Source organism: Hippocampus zosterae, chromosome 8 (assembly GCF_025434085.1).
Source record: "Hippocampus zosterae strain Florida chromosome 8, ASM2543408v3, whole genome shotgun sequence".
NCBI classification, from domain to species: Eukaryota; Metazoa; Chordata; class Actinopteri; order Syngnathiformes; family Syngnathidae; genus Hippocampus; species Hippocampus zosterae.
In genome coordinates, this window is record NC_067458.1 from 12047406 (window position 1) to 12069381 (window position 21976).

Here is a 21976-nt window from a genome sequence, read left to right on the forward strand (position 1 = left end):
ACTTGATGAATATTTGGTAGATCAGTTGATAGGGTCGTATTTCTGCCAAAGTGAACACAAGTCAACACTCCCAATTCCACAGGGGATGGCACAATGTGTTTCAAGTTTCCTGGAGGCATCTCTCCCTTCTTGTCCTTTATCAACATGTACCATGTTTATTTGTGAAGGCAGCAATGCCCAAACAGAAAGTCAATCACAGCAATGGCAGAGCTATGTGAACATCAATATCAATGAATGGCAGCAGTCCAAAAGTTAAGGCGTCTTTTTTTTCTTATCACCACAGCACAATCTTTTGATGTATCTGTCATTCATAACACAACCTGCAACTCTGCTGCAGGCTAACGCCCCCAACGACCCTCACTGCCCCGCACCCCCCAAAGCCTCGTAGTGAGGCTTACGCTATTTGTATGACATGAGCACCACAGTTATAAGTACAACGCTGGCTGACTCAACAGGTCAAGAATGCATCACGAGTAATAATCAACTTCTCATCTGAGAATATAAATGACGGACATCAGGGGAAAATAAATCATCTTCCATCGCCTTCGTCATGTTATTTTAATACGATCTGCTCTACTTTAACCCACACACGCTTGGTCGTCACCCAAAAGAGAACGGTGGGTAAAACCTATAAAAAAAAAGTTAATCCAATACACACATAATACCATTTTGTCATAATGTCGTGCTCTGTTCTCACATCATCAAAAAAACTGAAACACACTTTAGTAAATTACACTTTAGGATCACATAAATGTCAAAGTAATAAAGCAGTAATGCTGAACTTATTTTAGTAAATTGCTTAGGTGCAGTGATTGGGTACAGAGGAACCCACTGCAGGCCACAGACTTTGAGCCTTGTAATATGCTAGGCCGAAAAGCTTCATAGAAAGTAGTAGATGGGTTCCCTGCATTTTTCTAAGGAATTGAAAAAAAGAAGAAACATGTTTATTTGTATTTGTCATGTCATTGTTTATGATGATACTAATGCAGCGTGTTATACCGGAGACAAATTCTTTATGTGTTATACATACTTGGCCAATAAAGATGATTCTGATTCTGAGAAATGAGTGAAGGAAGAGAAAGATTGTTTGAGGGGGAAGGCAAGAAAGAGAATGAGTGAGGGTGCCGGAAGATGACGATGCACAACAGATCAGAGGAAATGGTGATATCATGAAGACTGCTTTAAGAAACCTTACAATGTAAAATTAAATACATCTTCCGCACATTTTCCATTGGAACTAATTATTAATCTATTTGTATTCATCCAGACACACAACACATTCAAAACATTAAAATAATAATAATAAATGGACCGACTCACCATTTTTAAGAATTAAACTGGTGTGTGATTTATTGAAGTGCATAATTCTGAAGAGTTCATGACCATGTCATACACACCATTGTTTGCACAATAAATGTGAAAATTCCCATGGCATGATCTACAAAGTAACAGACTAAATAGCCAAAAAAAAAGGCAGGAATACTTGAAAGAAAAGGGAAATGTTCACAGTTTTTGAAGTATTGGGTGAGTTCCATTAAACGTTCCAGATTAGAGCGAATGCAAGCGTTATCAATCCAATCGTACCTTGACAAGTTTCAGGACCTTGCCTTGATGCAGTGGTGAGTTATGTCAATGCTGCAAGTTTTAAGACCGTACTAACCGCATACTTCAACAAAACAGCTGTGAGCTCAGCCCACTTAACGAGCCGAATACCTGGTTTTATAGGTACAGTGAGGGAAGTGTGTATGCGCATTGACTTCAGCTGGCAAAGAGACAGGTCCTTATATCAGAGGTGCTGAGTGAAAAGGTTTCAAATTCAGTCAGGGGTACAAGTGAGGTTGTGTCTTCTCACGTAAAGCAAAAGATTATGTAATTCAGTACTAAATGAAGCCCTGATCCAACTACTCATTTGGAAGCTTGGCAGCCCATCCATGACATAATGAGAGCCAAGTATTTGAAATGCCTGTCATGTTGTCGCTCGTCAATCATGACAACCTGTAAATGCCTGCTTACGTTTGACAGCCTTGGAGTAGGATTATGCTACCTCAGCATTAGTTTTGGATATATAGAGTATAAATTTATGTGATGGTTATAATATTAATGGACAAACTTGAATTGAATTAATTACAAGCATCTTATTACATTCCATCTAGATAACCCATAATCAGTTTCCCATTACCTCTTATAAAAGAAAAACAAATTCTTAAATATAAACTGTTATAAGCATGTCATGTGATATGCTGCTGTCCATATTAGATATTGTGGAAATGATGTCACAAAAACCTTCGACACCACGATACATTTTGGAATTTCATTGACATTTCCATGTTCTTTACATCCTCTATTGTTTTTTGATTAAATGGTTAACTGTATAGCAGAGGTAGTTTGAAAAACCCAGCCATGTCTTTCAGCATGATTTACTTTTCTCTAGCACAATTCCCACTGCATGGGAGCTGTCCGACTTTGCTGTCATTGCAGTTTATCTCCACCATCTATGTGATCCATTTGATCTATGTCCCACTGAGCAAGAAAGACGCCTTCTCATTAAGGCCAGTCCTATACTGTCTGGAAGAAATCAAAACCTGGATGGCACAAAATTTCTTGAAATTCAACGAAAAGAAGACAGAGGTGATATTGTTTGGTCCCAGTGGCCCTTGTACATCCCATCCTGTAGACTTGGGCCCCCTGTCTCCTTATCTTAAGACAACAGTCTCAAACTTGGTCCTTAAACTGGACAGTGATTTCAAACTTGATCGGCAAATTGGTGCCGTTGTTAAATCCAGCTTCTTTCACCTTAGACAGCTGGCCAAAATAAAACCTCTCCTCTCATGAACACTTTGAGACAGTAATTCATGCCTTTGTCACATCCCGGCTCGATTACTGCAATGCCCTGTGTACTTTGGAGTCAGCCAGTCCTCCATTAAGCGCCTTCAGCTGGTCCAGAATGCCGCTGCTCGCCTCTTGACTGGTACTCGTAAGAGGGAGCACATAACTCCTACTCTGGCATCCCTTCACTGGCTCCCCATTCATTTTAGAGTTACAGTATTTTCAAGATCCTCTTATTTGTTTTCAAATCTCTGAATAATCTCGCGCCAACTTACCTCTCTGAGCTCATCCGCCCCTACACACCTGCGCCTCAGGTCTGTGGACCAGACATTATTAGAAGTACCAAGAACTAAACTGAGGCTCAAAGGGGATCAAGCCTTTTCTGCTGCTGGTCCCCATCTCTGGAATGACCTCCCACTGAACATTCGGCAAGCCTCCTCGCTGCCCATCTTCAAAACCCTCCTCAAAACTCACTTATATTCTTTGGCATTCGACTCAGCATTTGTTCTTGGTTTTACTGTTTGGTGCTTTCTACGGCCTTTATTACCGATTTGTCTTACTATTTATTGTGCATGTCAAATTGCTCCGTGTACAGCACTTTGTATGCAGCGATGGCTGTTTGAAAGTGCTCTATAAATACTGTTGATTTGACTTGACTTGACTAGACCACAAATTGCTGGAAGTTGGTTGATTATGTGGATGAAGGGTTAAGAAAGATGTTGGAAACCCACATTTCATCCAATGAAGTCTAGAGACAAGTACAGAATAATGTCCATATTAACCAAGCATCCGCAGCAAGATCGCCTTTCTTTTACGTTTCAATTTTGGTTGTCTCGAGACTAGAGTATAAGGAGACTTTGAGCCAAAAGTTTGAGCCAACAGGATACCAAGTAAAAATAGGAATAAAATCGTTTATGGATGACGGCAAACCTACCCTTCACGGGTGATTTATGTTTAAGATCACTTAAAATAAGTTTTGCATTTGAGTGTTGATGTTTTGGCGCTACAGTTCAAATGTAATTTTACCTTTCAGTACAGATTTTAGCAAGGATCATGGAAGTTGACAAACATGATTTGCTTTCGCGGGCCTCATAAAGTAACGTAGCGGGCCAGATTGGGCCCCCCGGGCCTTGACTTTGACACGGGTGCTCTAGGGGAAGTCCATTCGTGGAATTTGAACAACATTTGTAGAATCAGTGCATGAAGTAATTCCAGATAAAAGAGCCATCTTTCATGAAAAATGCTGGAATCCAGTGCATATATTGGCACCCAAAGTTATGATATCTGACACTTAGGAAAACGTTTGATTATAGATGTGTACCAATCAGTGGGGACGAGAGCCTAATCCAAACAAATGGACAACTTTTAAAGCATTGGAAGCAAACCAAGTTGTTTCAACAACTCATTGGACAAATTAATAAATCCGGTCGCCTTCTTGAGTTAAAGTTGATCTATAAGTCTCAATGAAAAAAAAAAATCCATACAACAAGACAGGTATCTGGTTGTGAAATACGTGATGCATGGAGCAAGGTACGTTAATGTTCAACTGAACAAAAAATAAAAAATAAAAATAAAAAAACCCACACAACTGAGCATTTAACATGAATTCTATGACTGCTCGTAACTGAAGCACAGCTGTGGAACCAAAAAACATGAACGTGGATCACTGAACATGTCATGTATTTGTCTGGTCATTTTCTTCCTCCAACCATCAGTCCCCTGCCCTCAAATTATATAACAATTGGAAAAAAAAGAAAAAGAAATAAAGTCAGCCACGGAGATTGAATGAGATACTTTGACTAAAATCCACCCAACAATATGCTATGAATACAAGCTCAGTTACCATGTTGCAACAGAGTGCCAAGAATAGGTCTCTTGTGAGATGCCAGAGGCAAAGTTGCACCAAACTGTCACATCTGAAGGACCAATCTGCGGTCTCATGATGTGTACTTGACAAGGGATTTAGAAATGAAACCTTTTGTCAATCAAAAAGCTTTGTTTATAATACAGACCTTTTTTAACAGGGTTTGGTTATCAAACAAAGCTCATGGCATTGTGCTGTAGCAGTATATGGTTAGACAGAATGCTATGTAACTTGACATGATAAAATGGTCCTGAATGGTTGTTTTGATATTGAATCAAACATTATTCATACAACACTTTTCATACATAAAAATGCAACTCAAAATGCTGTGCCATTAAAACTTAAAAATTGCAACATAAAAAGAGGAACCCCCCTGCCCCAAAATACATAGATGCATTTCCCCAAGCATGCGCGCGCATAGGCACACACGCACACGCACACAGTGATAAACTATATTAAAAAAGACATGGCAAGGCAGAGAGAATCCATATGAAGAGCACCCAAGGGGAGCTAATCCACGCTGACAAGAATGACAGCCACCACACCTTCCAGTGGGGATGCCCCCCAGGAGGAAACACCGGCACAATAATAAACAAATAAGTGGAAAGGCTTGAAATTAAAATAAGTACATATGTTATTTGAAAGCCAAGCTAAAAAAATGTGCCTTAAGCCTCCTTTTAAAAATATCAACAGTCTCTGCGGACCTGATGTCCTCTGGCAACCTAATCCATAGCTGGGACCAAAATGGCTGAATGCAGCCAGACCATGTATATTGAGGAAGGTATTGAAAGGCCCGTGCCAGAGGACCTCAGCATGGCACCCTGGTCCTTGTTTGCGCCCACATTTCAAAAACATGCATGGCAGGCTGATTGAACACCCAAAATTGTCCTGAGGTGCGAGTGTCAGAGAGGATGGTTGTTCGTCTCTGTGTGCTCTGCGATTGGCTGGCAACCAGTTCAGGGTGTCCCCCCCCCTACTGCCCGAAGACAGCTGGGATAGGCTCCAGCATGCCCCGCTGCCTTTGTGAAGATAAACAGACGATGACAGACAATGTCACACAAATCTGAGCACTTTCACATGAGGGGAAAAAAATGGTTTTCATCATCACGTGACTTATGATGAGTCAGTATATTGTCATCATGGGTGGATCATTCAGCAGGATGCCAGCTGGTAAAATCATCAGCCTGACGCAGAAAAGTCACCCGGTATGCTCAACTGGGTTCACGTTCATCCATTCATTTGATGATGGCCGAGTGAAATCGGTCATATTTGCATTTTTGGGTCTGCCACTGCTCATTGCAGGCAAATAAATAGTAAACTCACAATTTCACCTCAACTGCATCTACCAGTGCATGATTCATCAAAACACAATCAAGAATTTTTAACTTCCAATTAGCAGATTGATGATAGAATTGCATTAAGTCAACAATTTTTTAGGCCTTAGCCATTCGATTGAGAATTTGTTGACCCTTTATCATTATTAATAAATTCCATTTGGAACTAAGATTTCTGGTAAAGTTTTAACAGCAGTTTCTGGCCAGTTACAGCGGTTCAATTTATAAATTTAGAATATTTTCCATTGCTCTGAAAACATTACACACAAGATCAATTGCTGATGATTTGTTTCTTTGAATTTCATTAACAGAAATGCTTTGGGCTTGGAAGACCCTTCCTGTATATAAAGGTTTAAAAAAGTACATACAATATACCGTATTTTCACGACTATTCGACGCACCGTACTAATGGCCGCAGTCTCATTAATGGGTGACATTTCTGTATTTTACACATACACAGGACGCACCGTACTAATGGCCGCAGTTTTACAGTGGTAAAACATACGCCAGCTTAAACATACGGCATGCATGCGCACACACTAACACGTTAGCTTGAAGCATACGGTAGCATGCCAAGACATACAGATAAGCTAAAAACACGTTTTTAAAAAGGCAACGAAAGCAGAACTGAGTTCGGGTGTATTTTATTTAGCCATCGTACAATGTTCTCACAATCATCACCCAGAAATCCATCAAAGTCCTCATCATCTGTATCAGAAGCAGAGGACTGCACATCTCAGTTGTCATTGAATGCATCACACGCTAGTGTGAGTTGCTACGCATTGCCGAGCGGAAAGGAGTAGCAACAGCAAAGTCAACATTTCTCTCGTGTGAAGCTTTCCCACATTTGAAAGTAAAGAACAGAGCTGCCTCTCACTCTTTGTAAAGTTGTGTTTGCCACCGATCATCCATTGTTCCCATGCTGTTCGCAACTTTACTTTGAACGCCCGGTTGATGCCAATGTCCAGCGGTTGGAGTTCTTTAGTCAAGCCTCCGGGAATAACGGCACGCTCAGAGTTCATTTGCTTGACTTGTTTTTTCACCGCTGCTGTGAGATGGGCACGCATGCCAAAAGCATAACCGGTGGCTTTAAGTTTGAACTGAGCTTCGTAGGCGTGTCTTTTTGTCGAATTTATTTTCAGGGGTTCTTAGAAACCAAAACCGGAGTTGTTTTGCAACAATGCACATTGCCACACTCTATACAACTTACACGCCCACCCTTCACCATTGGCGGACTAGCTTGCCTGTCCTCTCTCTCCCTCTCTCCCTCTCTCTCCCTCTCCATATATGTATATATACACGCCCACCCTTCCCTGATTGGCCGACTTCTTTCCCGCATGCCTGGCACACAGTCACTTCCGCCTTTTCTCTATATAAACAGCGTGTCGGCTGTCAGTCAGATTTTGGAACTCAGCGCATATAAAGGACGCTCCGCACCATAAGGCGTCCTGTCCATTTTGGAGAAAATTTAAGACTTTTAATGGCGCCTTATAGTCGTGAAAATACGGTACTTCTGCTCTTGAGTGACGAATCGCTTTTGTAGGAAATGCCACCGTTTGGTTGATTGTTTTTATCTATTTCATTTACAGTACTGAAGAGCATTTGAAGCTCATTCATATTGTTAAATGCCTACTTTCAACAAGAAACGTCTCACCTTCTATAACTAAGCTGTACAATATCTTATCGAATCGTAGTCCCACTGAACCGAATCCACACGTGTTGTACTTTAAAATGTACTGTGCTTAAATTGTATTGCACCCCATGTATCGCCATACGCATCGAATCGTCTTTTCTTTGACAGATGCACACCCCTATAAAACAGCGTCAAAATGTTGGTTTATATTACTGTTTCAAATATTAATTCTCACTATAACCGTATTTAGTGTCTCGGAATTGTTAGTTGCCTTTCAGTAAATGTGGGAATTGTTGTTTTTACTTTGAACTAAGACTCAAGATCGAAGAAGATACCTCTGCAAAGGGCTGCAACACTTCTTTTGAGTCAATTGTCATCTTTTTAAATTTTGTGGAGTGTTGATTATATTTGATTCTATTTGGTTGCAGTTTACAAGGTGCAAAAAGTGCATTTGGTTGTTGAGTTTATGTTTTTGTCGTTGAAATACAATGTATAATGCCTTAAGAAGTGCATATACAGCATGCACTATTTTTTGTTTATCTTTGTTACCGATACCGTGATAATAGAGATTTTTTAAAATTTTATTACTGCTGATTAAAAGTTTTCTAACAGTCACTAAAAGAGACATCACTCCCCCCAACTTATAATGTCGAATCCAACACGATACTCTGGCTTTGATCCAGTGTTTCCCAGGCAGGCCGTTGTCTTACACGTGCCTGGGCATTCATACTTGGGTCAGGTCGAAGACTAGCAGGTTCCTCTGACAAATCGCAGCCAACTTCTTTGACATACCATACACTGGGTGTGTCCTATGGACATTGTGCGAATGTCCCAAAGTTAACTTTGCTTAAAATAAAGCTTATGCTTATCTGACACTTTGGTTTCTGCGGCCAGAGGTGATGTAGTGTCTTTGGCAACATCTCAAGGCCATGGAATAAACTAAAGAGTAATAATATTGGAACGGGATTCTTGGTATAGCACCGATACCCGCCAATAGATGGTCTTTCTTGCCTTCAGAGTCTTTGATGAAATGTGCTCTTTGATAAGCGAGAAGCCAGAAGTTGAGTATGTTGGTATTAGTGGTAAAATGATAAATGCATTTTCAGAAACTTTTAACTTCAGTATAAACCATGTTGCATCAACACAAATTGCAAATAATGGTGGCTGACAAGTTAGATGGTCTGATGTGGAGAGAAGGGAATGTGCCATCTATCTGAGGTCGCCTTTTTAGATGTGACTTAACCGTTCATCCAACCACAATGAGTCATATTCACTGACTCAAACTTACGTTCTAAGGACTAAGGAAGAGTAGAAGTATCATAAATTAAACTGTAAAGTGTTGATGACTGGAGATGGTTGGAAAAAAGATGAGGTTACTGTAAGAATGGGTTGAGTGAAAATGTCAACTATTCTGAAGATGAATTTAAATATTTGTGTATTTCAAAGCAAAAGAGGTTGACTATGCAGAGTTGCATGTTGAAACTGAAGAAAAATGTCTGTGGTAAATCCCACATGATTCCGCACAATAGGCAAACAGTCAGAAGCACCAGTGAATCAGTTCAGTCGATGATACCCTTTGATAGTAAGAGAGCACAGAGAGAAGAATGGGTGACTCAACTGCAGCTGGCTGATGTGCTTTCTTCACATCCTCATTAGTAACAATTCAGACATCTCTGGCTCCAGGGGTTGCAGGCAACTGAAAGATTCTTGTTCTAGCCTTGAGTCCGTCTCTTCGAGAGCAAATGGCTACGACAACTATATATTCCACAGAGAAACGGCTTCACTTCTTCATGATACTTGAGAAAGTGAGGCCGAAGATCAGATCCTGTGTCCATCCTTTAAAAGCCTTCAAACCACCATAAAAAGTACAACTGTGGGCTTTATACATTCCAGTGTATCCTTACAGAGTACTGGAAATCATAATTTTTACACAACTCTAGTATCTAGTTTACTCTCGTCCATTTGCACGTCTCTTTATTCGACAATAAAGTTGTATTCAATTCAATTCAATTCACGTCTCAGTGAACTCACTTCTACTTACGAATGTCTCTTGATACGAAATTTTCAAGTTACCAAACACCTCAGCAGGAAAATATTGCCTCTTGTTACGAAAGGTAAAAAATACAGTATGGGCTGCTACTCGCAGCTCAGCTTTTCCTGAATGCAACATATTGATAGCTGCTTTGACATTGGCTATTACCGAGCATCATCCTGGAATCCCATTGGCTAAGTATTATGTGTGTTTATGTGTGTAGCTAGATAAATAGATAGATATGTGTCTGTGCAGCGCCCGTCATTCGCCCCTCAGGTCATGAGGTGTTCTGATAGTTTGACGTAAATGTGAATCACACAGAAAAAAAGTTCAGACGTGAGCCGTGAGATCACTATGCTGAGGTTTTGTCTTGGACATTTTCGAAGGATTGTTAAAAGCAAACGTCCTTGGATCGCTTCTTCACAAAACGCCAGGCAAAACCACTTCTGAGAGTGAACATTAACTAAAGAGGGCAAAAAAAAATTATGAGGACGCAGTTAAAAGTTAAATGGCCATCATTTTTATTCTTTCTTTGTTTTTTACGTTATGCACAATGGTATGTGTGTAATGTAGATAATCATTTATTATGCAATAATCTAACTGTAACATGTATTTGTGACATATTTTGATGCTTTATAAAACATTTATGTCTGAATTTTGGGAGGCCTGGGACGGATTGGTGCATTTACATGGAAAACGCGCGTCTACTTACAACATTTTTGACATTTCTTCCAGAAACAATTAATTTCGTAAGTAGATATATCACTGCACCATAATATTATCCTTACCATTCGGATATCAGGATGAGATTTTATCAAAGTTGCCCTCATACTAACTGGTGATTGCCAATTGATTGTGAACATACAGCACGGAGGTGTAACATTCACACTGAAACATCACACATGGCTCAACATAGCTCCATTTACAGTACATAGCAAGTACAGGCTGGTAACAAGCAGCTGTCAACAGTTTTTTTTTCCTTCTTTGGTCTGAGGACTCCCCTTGAAATGAGCTGAGCATAGCTAACATACTTTAATCACTCAAAAGAGGGGTCAAACCAGTTCTGGCTTCAGAGTATTTTGGAAAAGCGAATAAACACCAGCGGTTTACACACACTTCTTATTCCTGGAACAGCATGCAGCATATTCAATAGCCTTCTCTCACTACAAAGAGAGTTCGTAACAGTGGGCGTTTCGTTGTGAACTCAATTTGGCCGGGTGAATCTAACTGGACGTGAACCCAGACACCTTGGCGATATAATCAGGCGAGTGCTGCAATCATTACTTCTCCAAACACGACAGCGTTTGGAGCTTTAACATACTGTATGTGGTCTATAGCTGAAGGCGACAAATTTGATTAGCTTGGATCTCTACTCAGGACCAGCAAAGGGATATGGAGTGATTTCCCCAAGACTAAGGTGGACTAGACAAACCAATTAAGAAATTCATTCATACTGCTCCAGCGTCTCCCACGATTAGTGGGTGGAATTCATATTATGAGATATAAATCTAGGGTATGTAATAATGGAGTTGGTTCAAATAGAGAGTGGACGTCACTCAACTTCCAATTATTGATGGCATATTCTTCAACTACCGGTAGTTGAGGCTAAATCAACAGTGTGAAGTAATCAATTTTGCCTCAAGACAGGTGGTACGGTGAGCGACTGGTTAGCACATTTACAACACAGTGCAGAGACGCAGGGTTCGTGTCCGGCTCTGGTCTTTTTGTGTCGAGTGTGCATGTTCTCCCCGTGCCTGCATGGGTTTTCTCTGGGTACGCCTGTTTCCTCCCACATTCCAAAAACATGCAGGGCAGGTTAATGGAGCACTCTAAATTGTCCCTCGTGTGAGTGGGAGCGGGAATGGCTGTTCATCTATATGTGCCCTGCGATTGGCTGGCAACCAGTTCAGGGTGTACCCGGCCTCCTGCCCAAAGACAGCTGGAATAGGCTCCAACAGTACCATGACCCTCATGAGAATAAGCGGATAAGAAAATGGATGGATGGATGGATGGAGGCCATCAACCTTAGCACTTTTCCAAATATTGTTTTGTAGTATTAACAAATCACCAATACCAATTTGAGGGTGTGGTATCGGGCCAATACCAGCCTTATTTCAGGTATTGAGAACCTACTAGGCCTGACAATACCAATCACATATACGAGTCACTAGGTTAAAGAAATATTCACCAATATAATTATATGATGAAATATTTACATTGTGATGTTATCAGCTGCATCAACCTATTTTCCAACTTCACAGTGGAATCCTTAACAGTTGAAAAAGTATTATTTTGTACTTGAAGATATTTTGAACAAAGACTAAAACTCATTGAGTTATTAGTTTTATTTCACACTTTTGTCAATTCATTACAAATGAACTCTAAATCACAATGAGTTGTGTTCTATTTTGAACATAAATTCTGTTTTACAGAGTGACTGTTTTCTTTCAAATTATCTGCCATTAGTTTTATCGAAATTGTATATATATAAAAAGTACGAATGGTGCAAGTTATTTGGTATCGGTGAATAGTCAAGAATTGAATACACATTCTAGTACTGGTCTGAAAAAAAAAGTGGTCTCGAACATCCCAAATAAATATTGTGCTGAAGATCAACTGGAGTAAAGTAGGCAAGGGTTGTATTTTGAATTAGCCACATTCAGCCAAAATCAGTGCTCAAGCTGACACAATCCAATCCATTCAGGGCTCCAGGAATTTGTCCCTTGGATGTTCAGGCAGCCGGGCTATCAGTGGAAAATAAGCTATTCCCTTGTGTCCACGCCATGGCAGCAACCCATTTAGCACCCATTATACATGTTCCCTTCCCTTGTTGGACTCTCCATTGCACCCAAGCCACACACACTCCCCCTTAGACTGTCAAACTGCCAAAGAGCGAGAATGAAAGGATGGGCATCTACGATACTATAAATACATAACATGTGCACATTCAGTCATCTCACCACTGTGCAAGCCTTTTGTCTGATAAAATATTTTAAAAAATCATTTCTGGAGTCTACTTGGAGTCATATGCATTTCTAGCTGCATTCTACGTCGTCATCATCATAAAAACAGGGTTTTTGCAGGCGGATTACAACTGCATACACTTTGAATATCTTGTACATTGTGAAACAAGTGCCAGATCTTAAAAGATAATGAAGCATGCATCCACACCAGCATGTTTTTAATAAGGTGGTAGGAGCATAACGGAGTTTGGTTGTACTTTATTGAAGTATTAAATAGCATACTCATGCTATAAAATATACAAAATGTTTAGCAAATTGGAGTCACTCCACCAAGAAAACTAATGAAAACTATTGGGGCTATAATTTGTTTTTAATGTTAATGTAGCACCTGAAATGTAAATCCTGTTATAAATGAAATGTATTTATTTATTTCTAAACAAAGGCATAGTAACAGATTTGATTATGTTGATTATATTTAACTGATTCTTTAATGTTACTGTACATCGTGCATGTAGTTTTGTGATGCTGGTATTTATTTAGTTGGAACAAATTTGAGGTATGTGTTAAAAAAATATGGAAATTTATTAAATAAAATATATTTAGAAATCTAAAAGGAATATAAAAATACACTACCTACATTCACTTGGCAATGTTTTGTCTAATGCCAACATATAGTGTACTGTTACTGCCCAGGTAATTTCTGGATGGAACCTTAAAAATACAAACAATTTGACAATCTTTAATAAGGCAAGTGACTGTGACAAATTTCAGAAAAGGTGACACCAAACTATTACAACTTTGACAAGACTGACAAAGTGCAATGGCTAGACAATCTTGTGAAGAACAAATAAATCTGAGTCAAGAAACAAATCAACACCTAGCTATGCTGATGTGTCAACAAAGACACTGAAGTCTTGATTTTGTGCACCAGACCCTAGAGCACACGTCCTCCCGCACACGCACGCGCACACACACAACTTTAGATGCGCGCTGTGATCCTCATAGGTGTGTGCATGTGTGTGTGAGTAATGCAAAAATGACCTCCCCCTCTCCTCGCCAATTAAATGTCCTGTCCTGCTGCCAATGTTGTCATAGCTACAAAGGCGTGCAGCAATGTCAGTCCACTTTTCATCACTCCCGCTTCTGTCTTCCCGACTAAGAAATGGGTACCGGCTATTCCTTTCATGATTATCTGCATGGACAACCCAAACACAGTTCCTGCCTCGTGCACATTTATCAAGTCAGTTGCAGTATTGCGGCAGGGATAAATTATCTATTTAAACAATGAGCAGCAGTATTGAGACAGAGGAAAATATAGAGCAGACTTGTTTCCCCGAAAACCCCAACTTTTCCTCCTAGCTATACCATTTGATTTAGCACTGAAGAACTGAACATTGCAGAATAGTGAAGTATATACAGGATACACAAACTTAAGATATGCCAACCAGGTCATTTTTGGTACCACCATCTTTTTCTTCAGCTGGTTCTTACTAAGAAAGTGTGACATTTTAGTTCAAGCAGTATGAGAGCCCTAATACAGCACCTAAAAATAGCTGTTGTGTGTATGTGAAGGGGCACTGTAAGCAAGTCAAGATGTAACATTCGTGTAGTTTTAATGCTAAAAGGGAATAATGGTGTCTCTCATGGTCACACTAGAGAATAAAAATAAAAATCAGGCTTTTACATTTTTTTGCTGCTGTTCACATTGTTTGTTAACACGTCCCTAAACTACACCCTCTTATGGCTGGAAAGAGTTTTGCGTGACAATGACAAAAAAAAAAGAATATGTTCCATCGGAGGCTTGAAACCCCTTTACATGACACAGAGTGAAAATTCCTCCTGTTTCTACCAGTGACACTGGCACATGAACCCATTGTGACCTTCTTCCTTAAAACAGCGGGAAATGCATATTTTGTTCAATGGCTCTTGAAGAATAAACACAGTATGCTACTTTCAGGGGGCCTAATTGTAGTTGCAGTGAAAAGAGAAGCATGTAAGATCATGCCCACACTGCTGTAGAAAGAAATGACTGCATTTAAATTGAAAAAAACTCAGATATATACACATAGATATACATTTAAAATGGATTAAAACTCTCAAAATAATGTATCCATCAATATCGCAGAATCACTTTTCTCGTTCAGAGCTGCAGGGCACGGATGTCGAGCCAAAATTAGCCTGGAATGCCAATCATAGGGCACCCATAGAAATGACTACCATTCACACTCACATCCACACCGTCACTGTCTAGAAACTGAACCCACACTATCTGCACAAGAAAACAATCCTTCTTTATAATAATACCAATTAGAAAATACCCTCTTACCTGTCCTCATCACCATCCATGGTTAAATGGATGCCAAAGAAGCTGTTGACAGCAGGACTGGGAAGGCCGAGACCCTCTGTGATGAAAGGCTTCATACTGTCTTTCCCTGGGACCACATTGCCACTGGGATGAGGTAGGACTTCAGATTTGGGCCGACCATCTTCTGCCTGCTTACTGAATCCAGCGAGAAGGCCTGGGCTGATTCCTCCTCTGCCAGGCGCCTGACTCGCCCCACCCGTCGGGGTACTGGTGGTCGTGGGCACTGTGACGGGCACATTCAGGACACCTATGGCGAGGGCGGACGTGGGGGCAAGGCTTAACCCTCCCGAGGGCTGTGTAGGGTTGACCAATTGTTGCTGCTGTTGACCGGCTCCTGGTGCCATGTGTAGTAGGAGGCCCTGGGCCGTGGGTGCATCAACACCGAGGCCCTGGGCTACTGAACTAGCTGGCACGATAAGAGATGTGGGGCCCACAGAGTGAGCAGTTATGGGAGGAGTGCTTGAACCCAAGTGCTGCTGCCGGTAATCTGGTTGGCCTGCAGGATGGTTTGAATAAGGAAAGTGCTGGATTTGTGTAGCAGAAGGCAAGATGGGAGACATCTGATGCAGGGAACCTTGGTGCACACCCTTGAGGTTATTTGAGAGGAAGGTTTGTGGAGCAGCAGGTTGCATAGTGACCTGAGCATTTTGCATTTGTTTTGATGTCATCGCTGTTGAGTACCCTGTGGGCTGGAAGGCACTTGCTCCACTCCCAATCTGGGGGACCAAGCCAAAGCCTTGCTGCACAGCTTCAAAAGAATGAGTGGCATGTGTCGCCGTGTGGCCGCTATCCACTGTATTCTCCAAAGCCTGTGAGGAGGAAGCACTGGTAGAGACCATGGTGTTAATGGTGGTCCCTAGTCCACTGTCCCGTTCTATACTGTGATCGATGGTTACATTTGGTTTGATGCTATCCACAGCCCGATTTCCATTTGAATCAGAGTCTCTGTCATGGAACTCAGTGCAAGTCCATCTCCCTCTTCTGAAGGGCTCTCCGGTACCATGGTCTAGTTTAATGACCCTGAAGCGAGAGCTGCAGGTATTCGCAGGAGTGACAGTGGTAGAGACAGTGGCAGCAGGAGCCGGAATAACGGGCACACTTGTTGTGGAAAGCTGCGGGGTAACACGACCGCCGCATGCACTTTTATTGCCGAGACCCCCATTGACAGGAGCTGTCATAGGAGCCTGACCCTCCTGGGTGTCTCCCACGTTGTTTAAGGTTTCCTCGGACGAGCTCCTGTCAAACACAGCAAGGTCAGCTCGCGAAACATCGAATATTTCCGAAGACACGTCCTCCGTTCGGGACTCGTCCGGGTCGTCTAGACTCTCGGTGTCGTCTGCGGTGTTGTTGGCTGCCACCTGAGCCTGCGTAACACTCGTGATCTGGAAACAACTCTTCTTTTTCGCTGGCATTTTTGACATGTTGGCTAGCTCTGTCGAGTCAGTATATTCCCACATGAAACGAAGCCCCGTTCCGTTTTCCTAATAAATTCACTGGAGGAGGTCAACATACGGAGACGTACAGCCACAGCACTTTTCCATACCGTTTTCCTCTCGCTCAGTACACCAAGAGAAAAGTCACGGGCACGGTCCAAGACTCTCCCAACCTCCTGAAACGCCTCCCCGGCCTCTCTCTGACACCCGGTCAGCCGTCCTTGTGTCTCACGGAGCCCGCAACAAGCAGACCCTCGTGCGAGCAGTTCAGCGACTGCCCCCGGGACTTCAGTCGGAGGCAGGCCCGGGTTTGTTAGTCCACTTCTCTCTCTTTTACTAAATGCCGACTAGCCGAGTTAGCTCAAGTGAGCTAGTTTCGCCTGCCCCAGTACCAACAGGTGTGGAATCATAATGTAAACATTCCAGTCGGCCCCTTCGAGTAGAAAGTATAGTCCAGCGGCGTAGAGGAAAAAATAAGTCAGAAGTCGTTGAAGTTTGGCCTATAAGTGTCGTAAGTTACTTGTGGCTGTTTGCTGACAGATAGCCACAAGAGCACCGCAACTGGAAGCTCACGGTTGCTGGATGCCTGCTAGCTATTGCTGCTGCTACTGCCTGCCTGCTTGGCTGTGGCGCTTCTCTTCCACCAGACAAGATGGCAAGAGCCAAGTGCATCCTGGGTAGAAAGGTCAGACGCATGTTCCTGCAAGCGAAAGAAATGTTTTTAAATAATCGAAGTATAAAAATAATTTGTTACCTTTACCCTGAATAACTTCCTTTAACGGCGAGTTTTACAACAAAACAAATCAACATTACTAAAATGTAAAAGTTGTTCCGGACTGACGTCACTTCCGATTAGTTTCTTAACCTAAACGGTATACTGTATGCGGAAAACTTCATTTTGCGAGTACAACATTATGTGTAAAGGCTATAAATCGAAGGTGCTTTAAAATATGGGGTTATTTCTAGCCATCTGTACTTATTCCGCCCCCATGAAAATACGTTCAATATTTTCCAGAAAATAAACAAAATGCCTATCGTGAGAGCATTTTAACATTTATGGTCCTCAATTTAATATGATCACAAAAATGTCTGTAAAATGTATTTTTTTGTGTACTAAAATTGTTCACGAATCCCGAATGTCCCCACGTCAAATTTTCAATAATTTCAGAGACACATTTAATGATGTAAATAAATGGAAATGCACTGTCATTATTTCATTCATCAATTTAAAACATCACTTATTATCACTCTGGTCAAGGGTGAGACGGATCCTATCTCAGCTGATTTAATAAAGACACACACCTGTTCACACTCATGAACAATTTAGAGCAGCGTTGGGTACCTCATTTTGCAAACGGGCGCACATGAAAATACTTTGTATTACTGTTTTCACAGTTACATATAGTGATACAGTTATGACTTATAATACGTATAGGATATGAAACCATGGATTTGTGTACAGTATTATGAGTACAGCAAAAAAAGAATCGTTAGCCTGAGGACCATTGTTTTCATTTTTGCAAGTGTCTTTTTTTCGAAAAATTGTTGCTAGATGGGTCGGATAAGTTGCAAAATAGAGCAATACAACACATCAGACACAAGTCGTAGCTCTTGCCCGCTATGACTACAAGCGTCCATATGTGTGCACATAAAAAGACAACTTTCAAAATAAAATCACAGTGTATTTTACGTTTTGACTTCATGGTCACGCTGAGAGTATATCACAGTCTGTTGACAAGTCGAATGTGGCCTCTGAACCATGTTTTGCCCAGACTTGATTTAGAGTCTTCAATGAACCTAACATCCATGCCGTTGAAATGTAGAAGGAAGCCGCAGTACCCGGAGAGCCCCCATGCAAGCATAGCAGAAGATGCCAACGCCACATATGAAGATCAGAGCCTGAATTTGAACCCCCAACCTCCAAACCATGCGACTAATGTGCGAACTGACCAACTGGATGCCACTACCTTCTTTATCACTTAGATTTCATTTTGTCTCCCTACATATAAATATAAACCAATTGAAATGTGTTTTTTGTATGTGTGGTTTTTTTTTTACATCATTTATGGTGCGTCCCAATATCTCGTTCCACTCCACTTGTCTGTGGTAGGTTTGGTCTCTAAAAAAATAAAAGAAAAAAGCAGTTCCCATGAAGCCACATTCTGGATGTGACGCAATTCTTGTGGATGGAAGTTAAACAAGCAAAGTGGAATGAGAGTAAACTTTTTGTTTGGCTTTCTTCCCTTTTTTAACTTGGTTGATATACTTTATATATTACGGTTAACTTTTTGTGAACAGATATCGAGTTAATTCACTTATTCACAGAGCAACGGCACATAGCACTGGCTCGAATTGTGTATTAACTATCCGCTCATGTGCATATATACAGTTAGTGATCATTATATTCATCCTTCAAGTTCCATGATCATATGACTGAACAAATTTAAATTGTACATTTTTGTGAGGAAATAGCACCAGCACTCCTTTGCTTCAAAGCAAAGGGTGGGGCAGGTCCAAAAAGACAAGCAGAGTATCTTCAGAAATAGAGGGAGAATAAAATGGAGTGAGAACAAGAGGGAAGCAAAAGTAAGGGAAAAGGCAAGGGTAGTCACACACATTCTTAGCCGACAGTAGCTTTTGGATTTCAATCAGTGGAAGCGCCCGCCTAGGATTGAAGTGTATGATTTTACGTATTACTTTATTAGTTGTGATGACTTTAATTAATACAATTTCCATAGTTGTGAATTTTCACATCTTACGTTTACATAAAGGTATCACTATGTAGTTACTTTGCAACGGTGATGGTGTTGTTGTTATAAGATTATTGATAAACTTAATTTTCAACCCAATGGATTGTGTAAAGTTAAAAGCTTTGTAGGGAAATAGGGAATGAATATCAAATAGACGAAAAAAGAAAAATAAATGTTGCCCCATATAGCTGGGTTGAACTTTAAAACGGTATTTTGGGAAGGGTAATATACCCGAGTAAGACTAATTCAACCACAAAAAAACTGGCTTGAGTTAAAATGGAATAATAAAGTGACATAAAATCTTAAATTTGTGAACACATGTCTATCCGTACAATAGGGTCATCGGGGAGAGATTTTATATTATATAATTACAGTATATTGTCACTTCAAAAACAGTTTGAGTATTACCAATTAACATATTTATCTTCAGGGCTGTGCATTGATTGTAGATTGTTTTCCCTACTTGCCTCATTTGAATGCAGTCAGCCGTTTCTACTCTGAAGAACAGAGCTCCTAGCAACAGGTCTGACTAGGTTGAACTGCAATTCGCAGTCACGTGCTGTGGTTTGACCTGCTGTTTTTCAAATTAAGATGAAGTATTAATTCAGTCTTTCTCAAGTCTATCCTTTGTTAGAATGTGGTGTTTTCTTATAAGTTGTGCATATCTAACACAAATAAAAGAAGTACACTCGCTCACTGGCGGGGACAGGGGGGCGGTCGCGAGGCCATTCCACCCCCAGCCCTGAAATATGCTTGGACGCCCCCTGGGTACCACACCAGATAATTGACTTTTGGATATTTTCAGATTTTTCCGGGATGTTTTTGCACATTTTTCCATGTTCTCCATAGGGAACGTCAATTAATCCCATGTCCACACAAGTACTTGCAGTTATCAGAAAACGATTTACTTGTCGCTCGCAAACAGTACGGCCCAGCGTAAACGGTAGCATCAATAATATTTCTGAGGTTGAACGCAGGGATTGCTCTCGTAACCTCGTAGCAGCTGTTTACGGCATGTCAAACTACTATCATAAAGTCCAGGGCATATAGCCCTTCTAATACAGGGATTATATAATGTGTGTTCATCAGAATTTTCTTGTTTTTATTGGGGTTAGGGGATTTAATCAAAGAGCCACTCAAAGTTTGGCCCGTTGGCCGCAGCCAGTTGCCCATCCTGGGTCTACATACATGTACCTCCCAAAGTGTGTCGATTTGCCGAAAACTTTGAATATTAAATTTAGCATCTTTAATGGTCTATTTTCGCTGGTGTTACCAATTTTTTATGTGTGTGTGTGTGTCTGTGCGCACAAATTTTATTCGATATAAAAATGGATGTTCATTGTTGATAACCTCTTTCCAAGTTTTTGTTTTGAAGACGTGCCGAGATTGGCGCGAGTATGACGGTGATGTTATTTGGGCAAGCTTTCAACATCATACTCACCATAGGAAATAGTCCTTTTAACAGAGTGGCTTTACAATTTACTTTTTTGTTTGTTTTTTGTTAGTATGAGCAAGTGGCCATTTGACCGCAGAAAGTTTTGTCACAAGATGGGGGCATGACATTCTCTCCTTTGTGATGGTAGTTGTGATGGGATCAAATGATTAGTTGTTTATCTCCACCACAAAGTTCATTCCCTCCTTCTCTTGTTTCACAAAGTTCTGATCAATTTGGTGATATGCTTTGCTTGATATACCTGAAGCTTTTATCTATTTTACTATTTGTTCATAAACCACAAAATATATCCATTTGATAACTATTAATTAATATTTGTGGGCTGCAACTTGGTTGTGGGGTTCAAATCTCACCCGTGTCCTTCCTGTCTGGAGTTTGCATGTTCCCCCCCATGCTTGCGTTGGTTTTCTCCAGCTGCTCTGGCTTCCTTCCACTTCCTCAAAATATTATTGTCATCAGAGACTGAATTGTACTAAACTGTACATTGGTGACTGTGAATATTTGTCTTGATGTGCCCTACGAATGACTCGCTACCAGTTAGCTGTGATCGGCTCCAACTCATCAATGATCCTAATGAGAGTAACACGATACAAAATGAATAGACGGAGAATGTTTTTTAAAGAAAAGATTGTGCCAAATTCTTCAAATATTCTGTGCAAAGTGATCAAGAGTTCAATGGATGCTCATATAAATATGAATATGGGCTACTTCAATTCAGCACTTCAAGATTCAAGTGGGCTTTGTCATTAATTTAGTAAAGACTGTTTCTATTAGGTGTTTGTTCTATGTGCCACCTTCTAACTTTGAACGCCTGCCGCTCCAAAGGTTTCTGCACGCTCCTACTCAAATCTATCATTTATTTTTCCAGTACTTTATTCTAAAAGATGTGGACAGACATCCTGGAGTCGGGGGAGAAATTGTTATGCCATACAGTATTATTGGCCTGACATGACTCACTAATCTTGAATTTACATGGTTACATAATGCCCGAGTGCCAACTCACGAGGTCTGTCTGTATAAAACAAAAACAAAAAAAAATCATGAGATCTTGGAAATGGAAAGCACCTCAATACACATCTTGGAAGCTCATAATATTCAATGATAATAATATGCAAGTAAAAAAAGAAAGCTATAAAATGGATGGGCAAACAAACTTACACTTGATCTAATTACCGGTATTAAGCAATAATTGTAGTTTTTGAATTGAGTATTGTGTTGATTTTTCTCAAGTAAAGTAATTATCCATCCATCCATCCATCCATTTTCCGATACGCTTTATTCTCACAATGGTCGCAGCAGGTGCTGGAGCCCATCCCAGGCAGT

General features: G+C 40.7%; 3 protein-coding genes across 6 annotated transcripts in view; 2 read left to right on the forward strand and 1 right to left on the reverse strand.

The window, feature by feature from the left end:
* tsc22d2 (TSC22 domain family 2) overlaps positions 1-17149 on the reverse strand; it is a 28480-nt gene extending 11331 nt beyond the window's left edge. Inside the window, exon 1 of the mRNA XM_052074557.1 lies at positions 14979-17149. Coding sequence (XP_051930517.1) covers positions 14979-16474 — 1496 coding nt within the window. The 5' untranslated portion in view covers positions 16475-17149. The remainder of the gene's footprint in view (positions 1-14978) is intronic.
* LOC127606362 (profilin-2-like) overlaps positions 1-21976 on the forward strand; it is a 437001-nt gene that overhangs the window by 383233 nt on the left and 31792 nt on the right. The gene's annotated exons all lie outside the window — the stretch shown is intronic.
* The window catches only part of LOC127606306 (arf-GAP with coiled-coil, ANK repeat and PH domain-containing protein 2-like), a 395843-nt gene that overhangs the window by 258199 nt on the left and 115668 nt on the right, over positions 1-21976 (forward strand). The gene's annotated exons all lie outside the window — the stretch shown is intronic.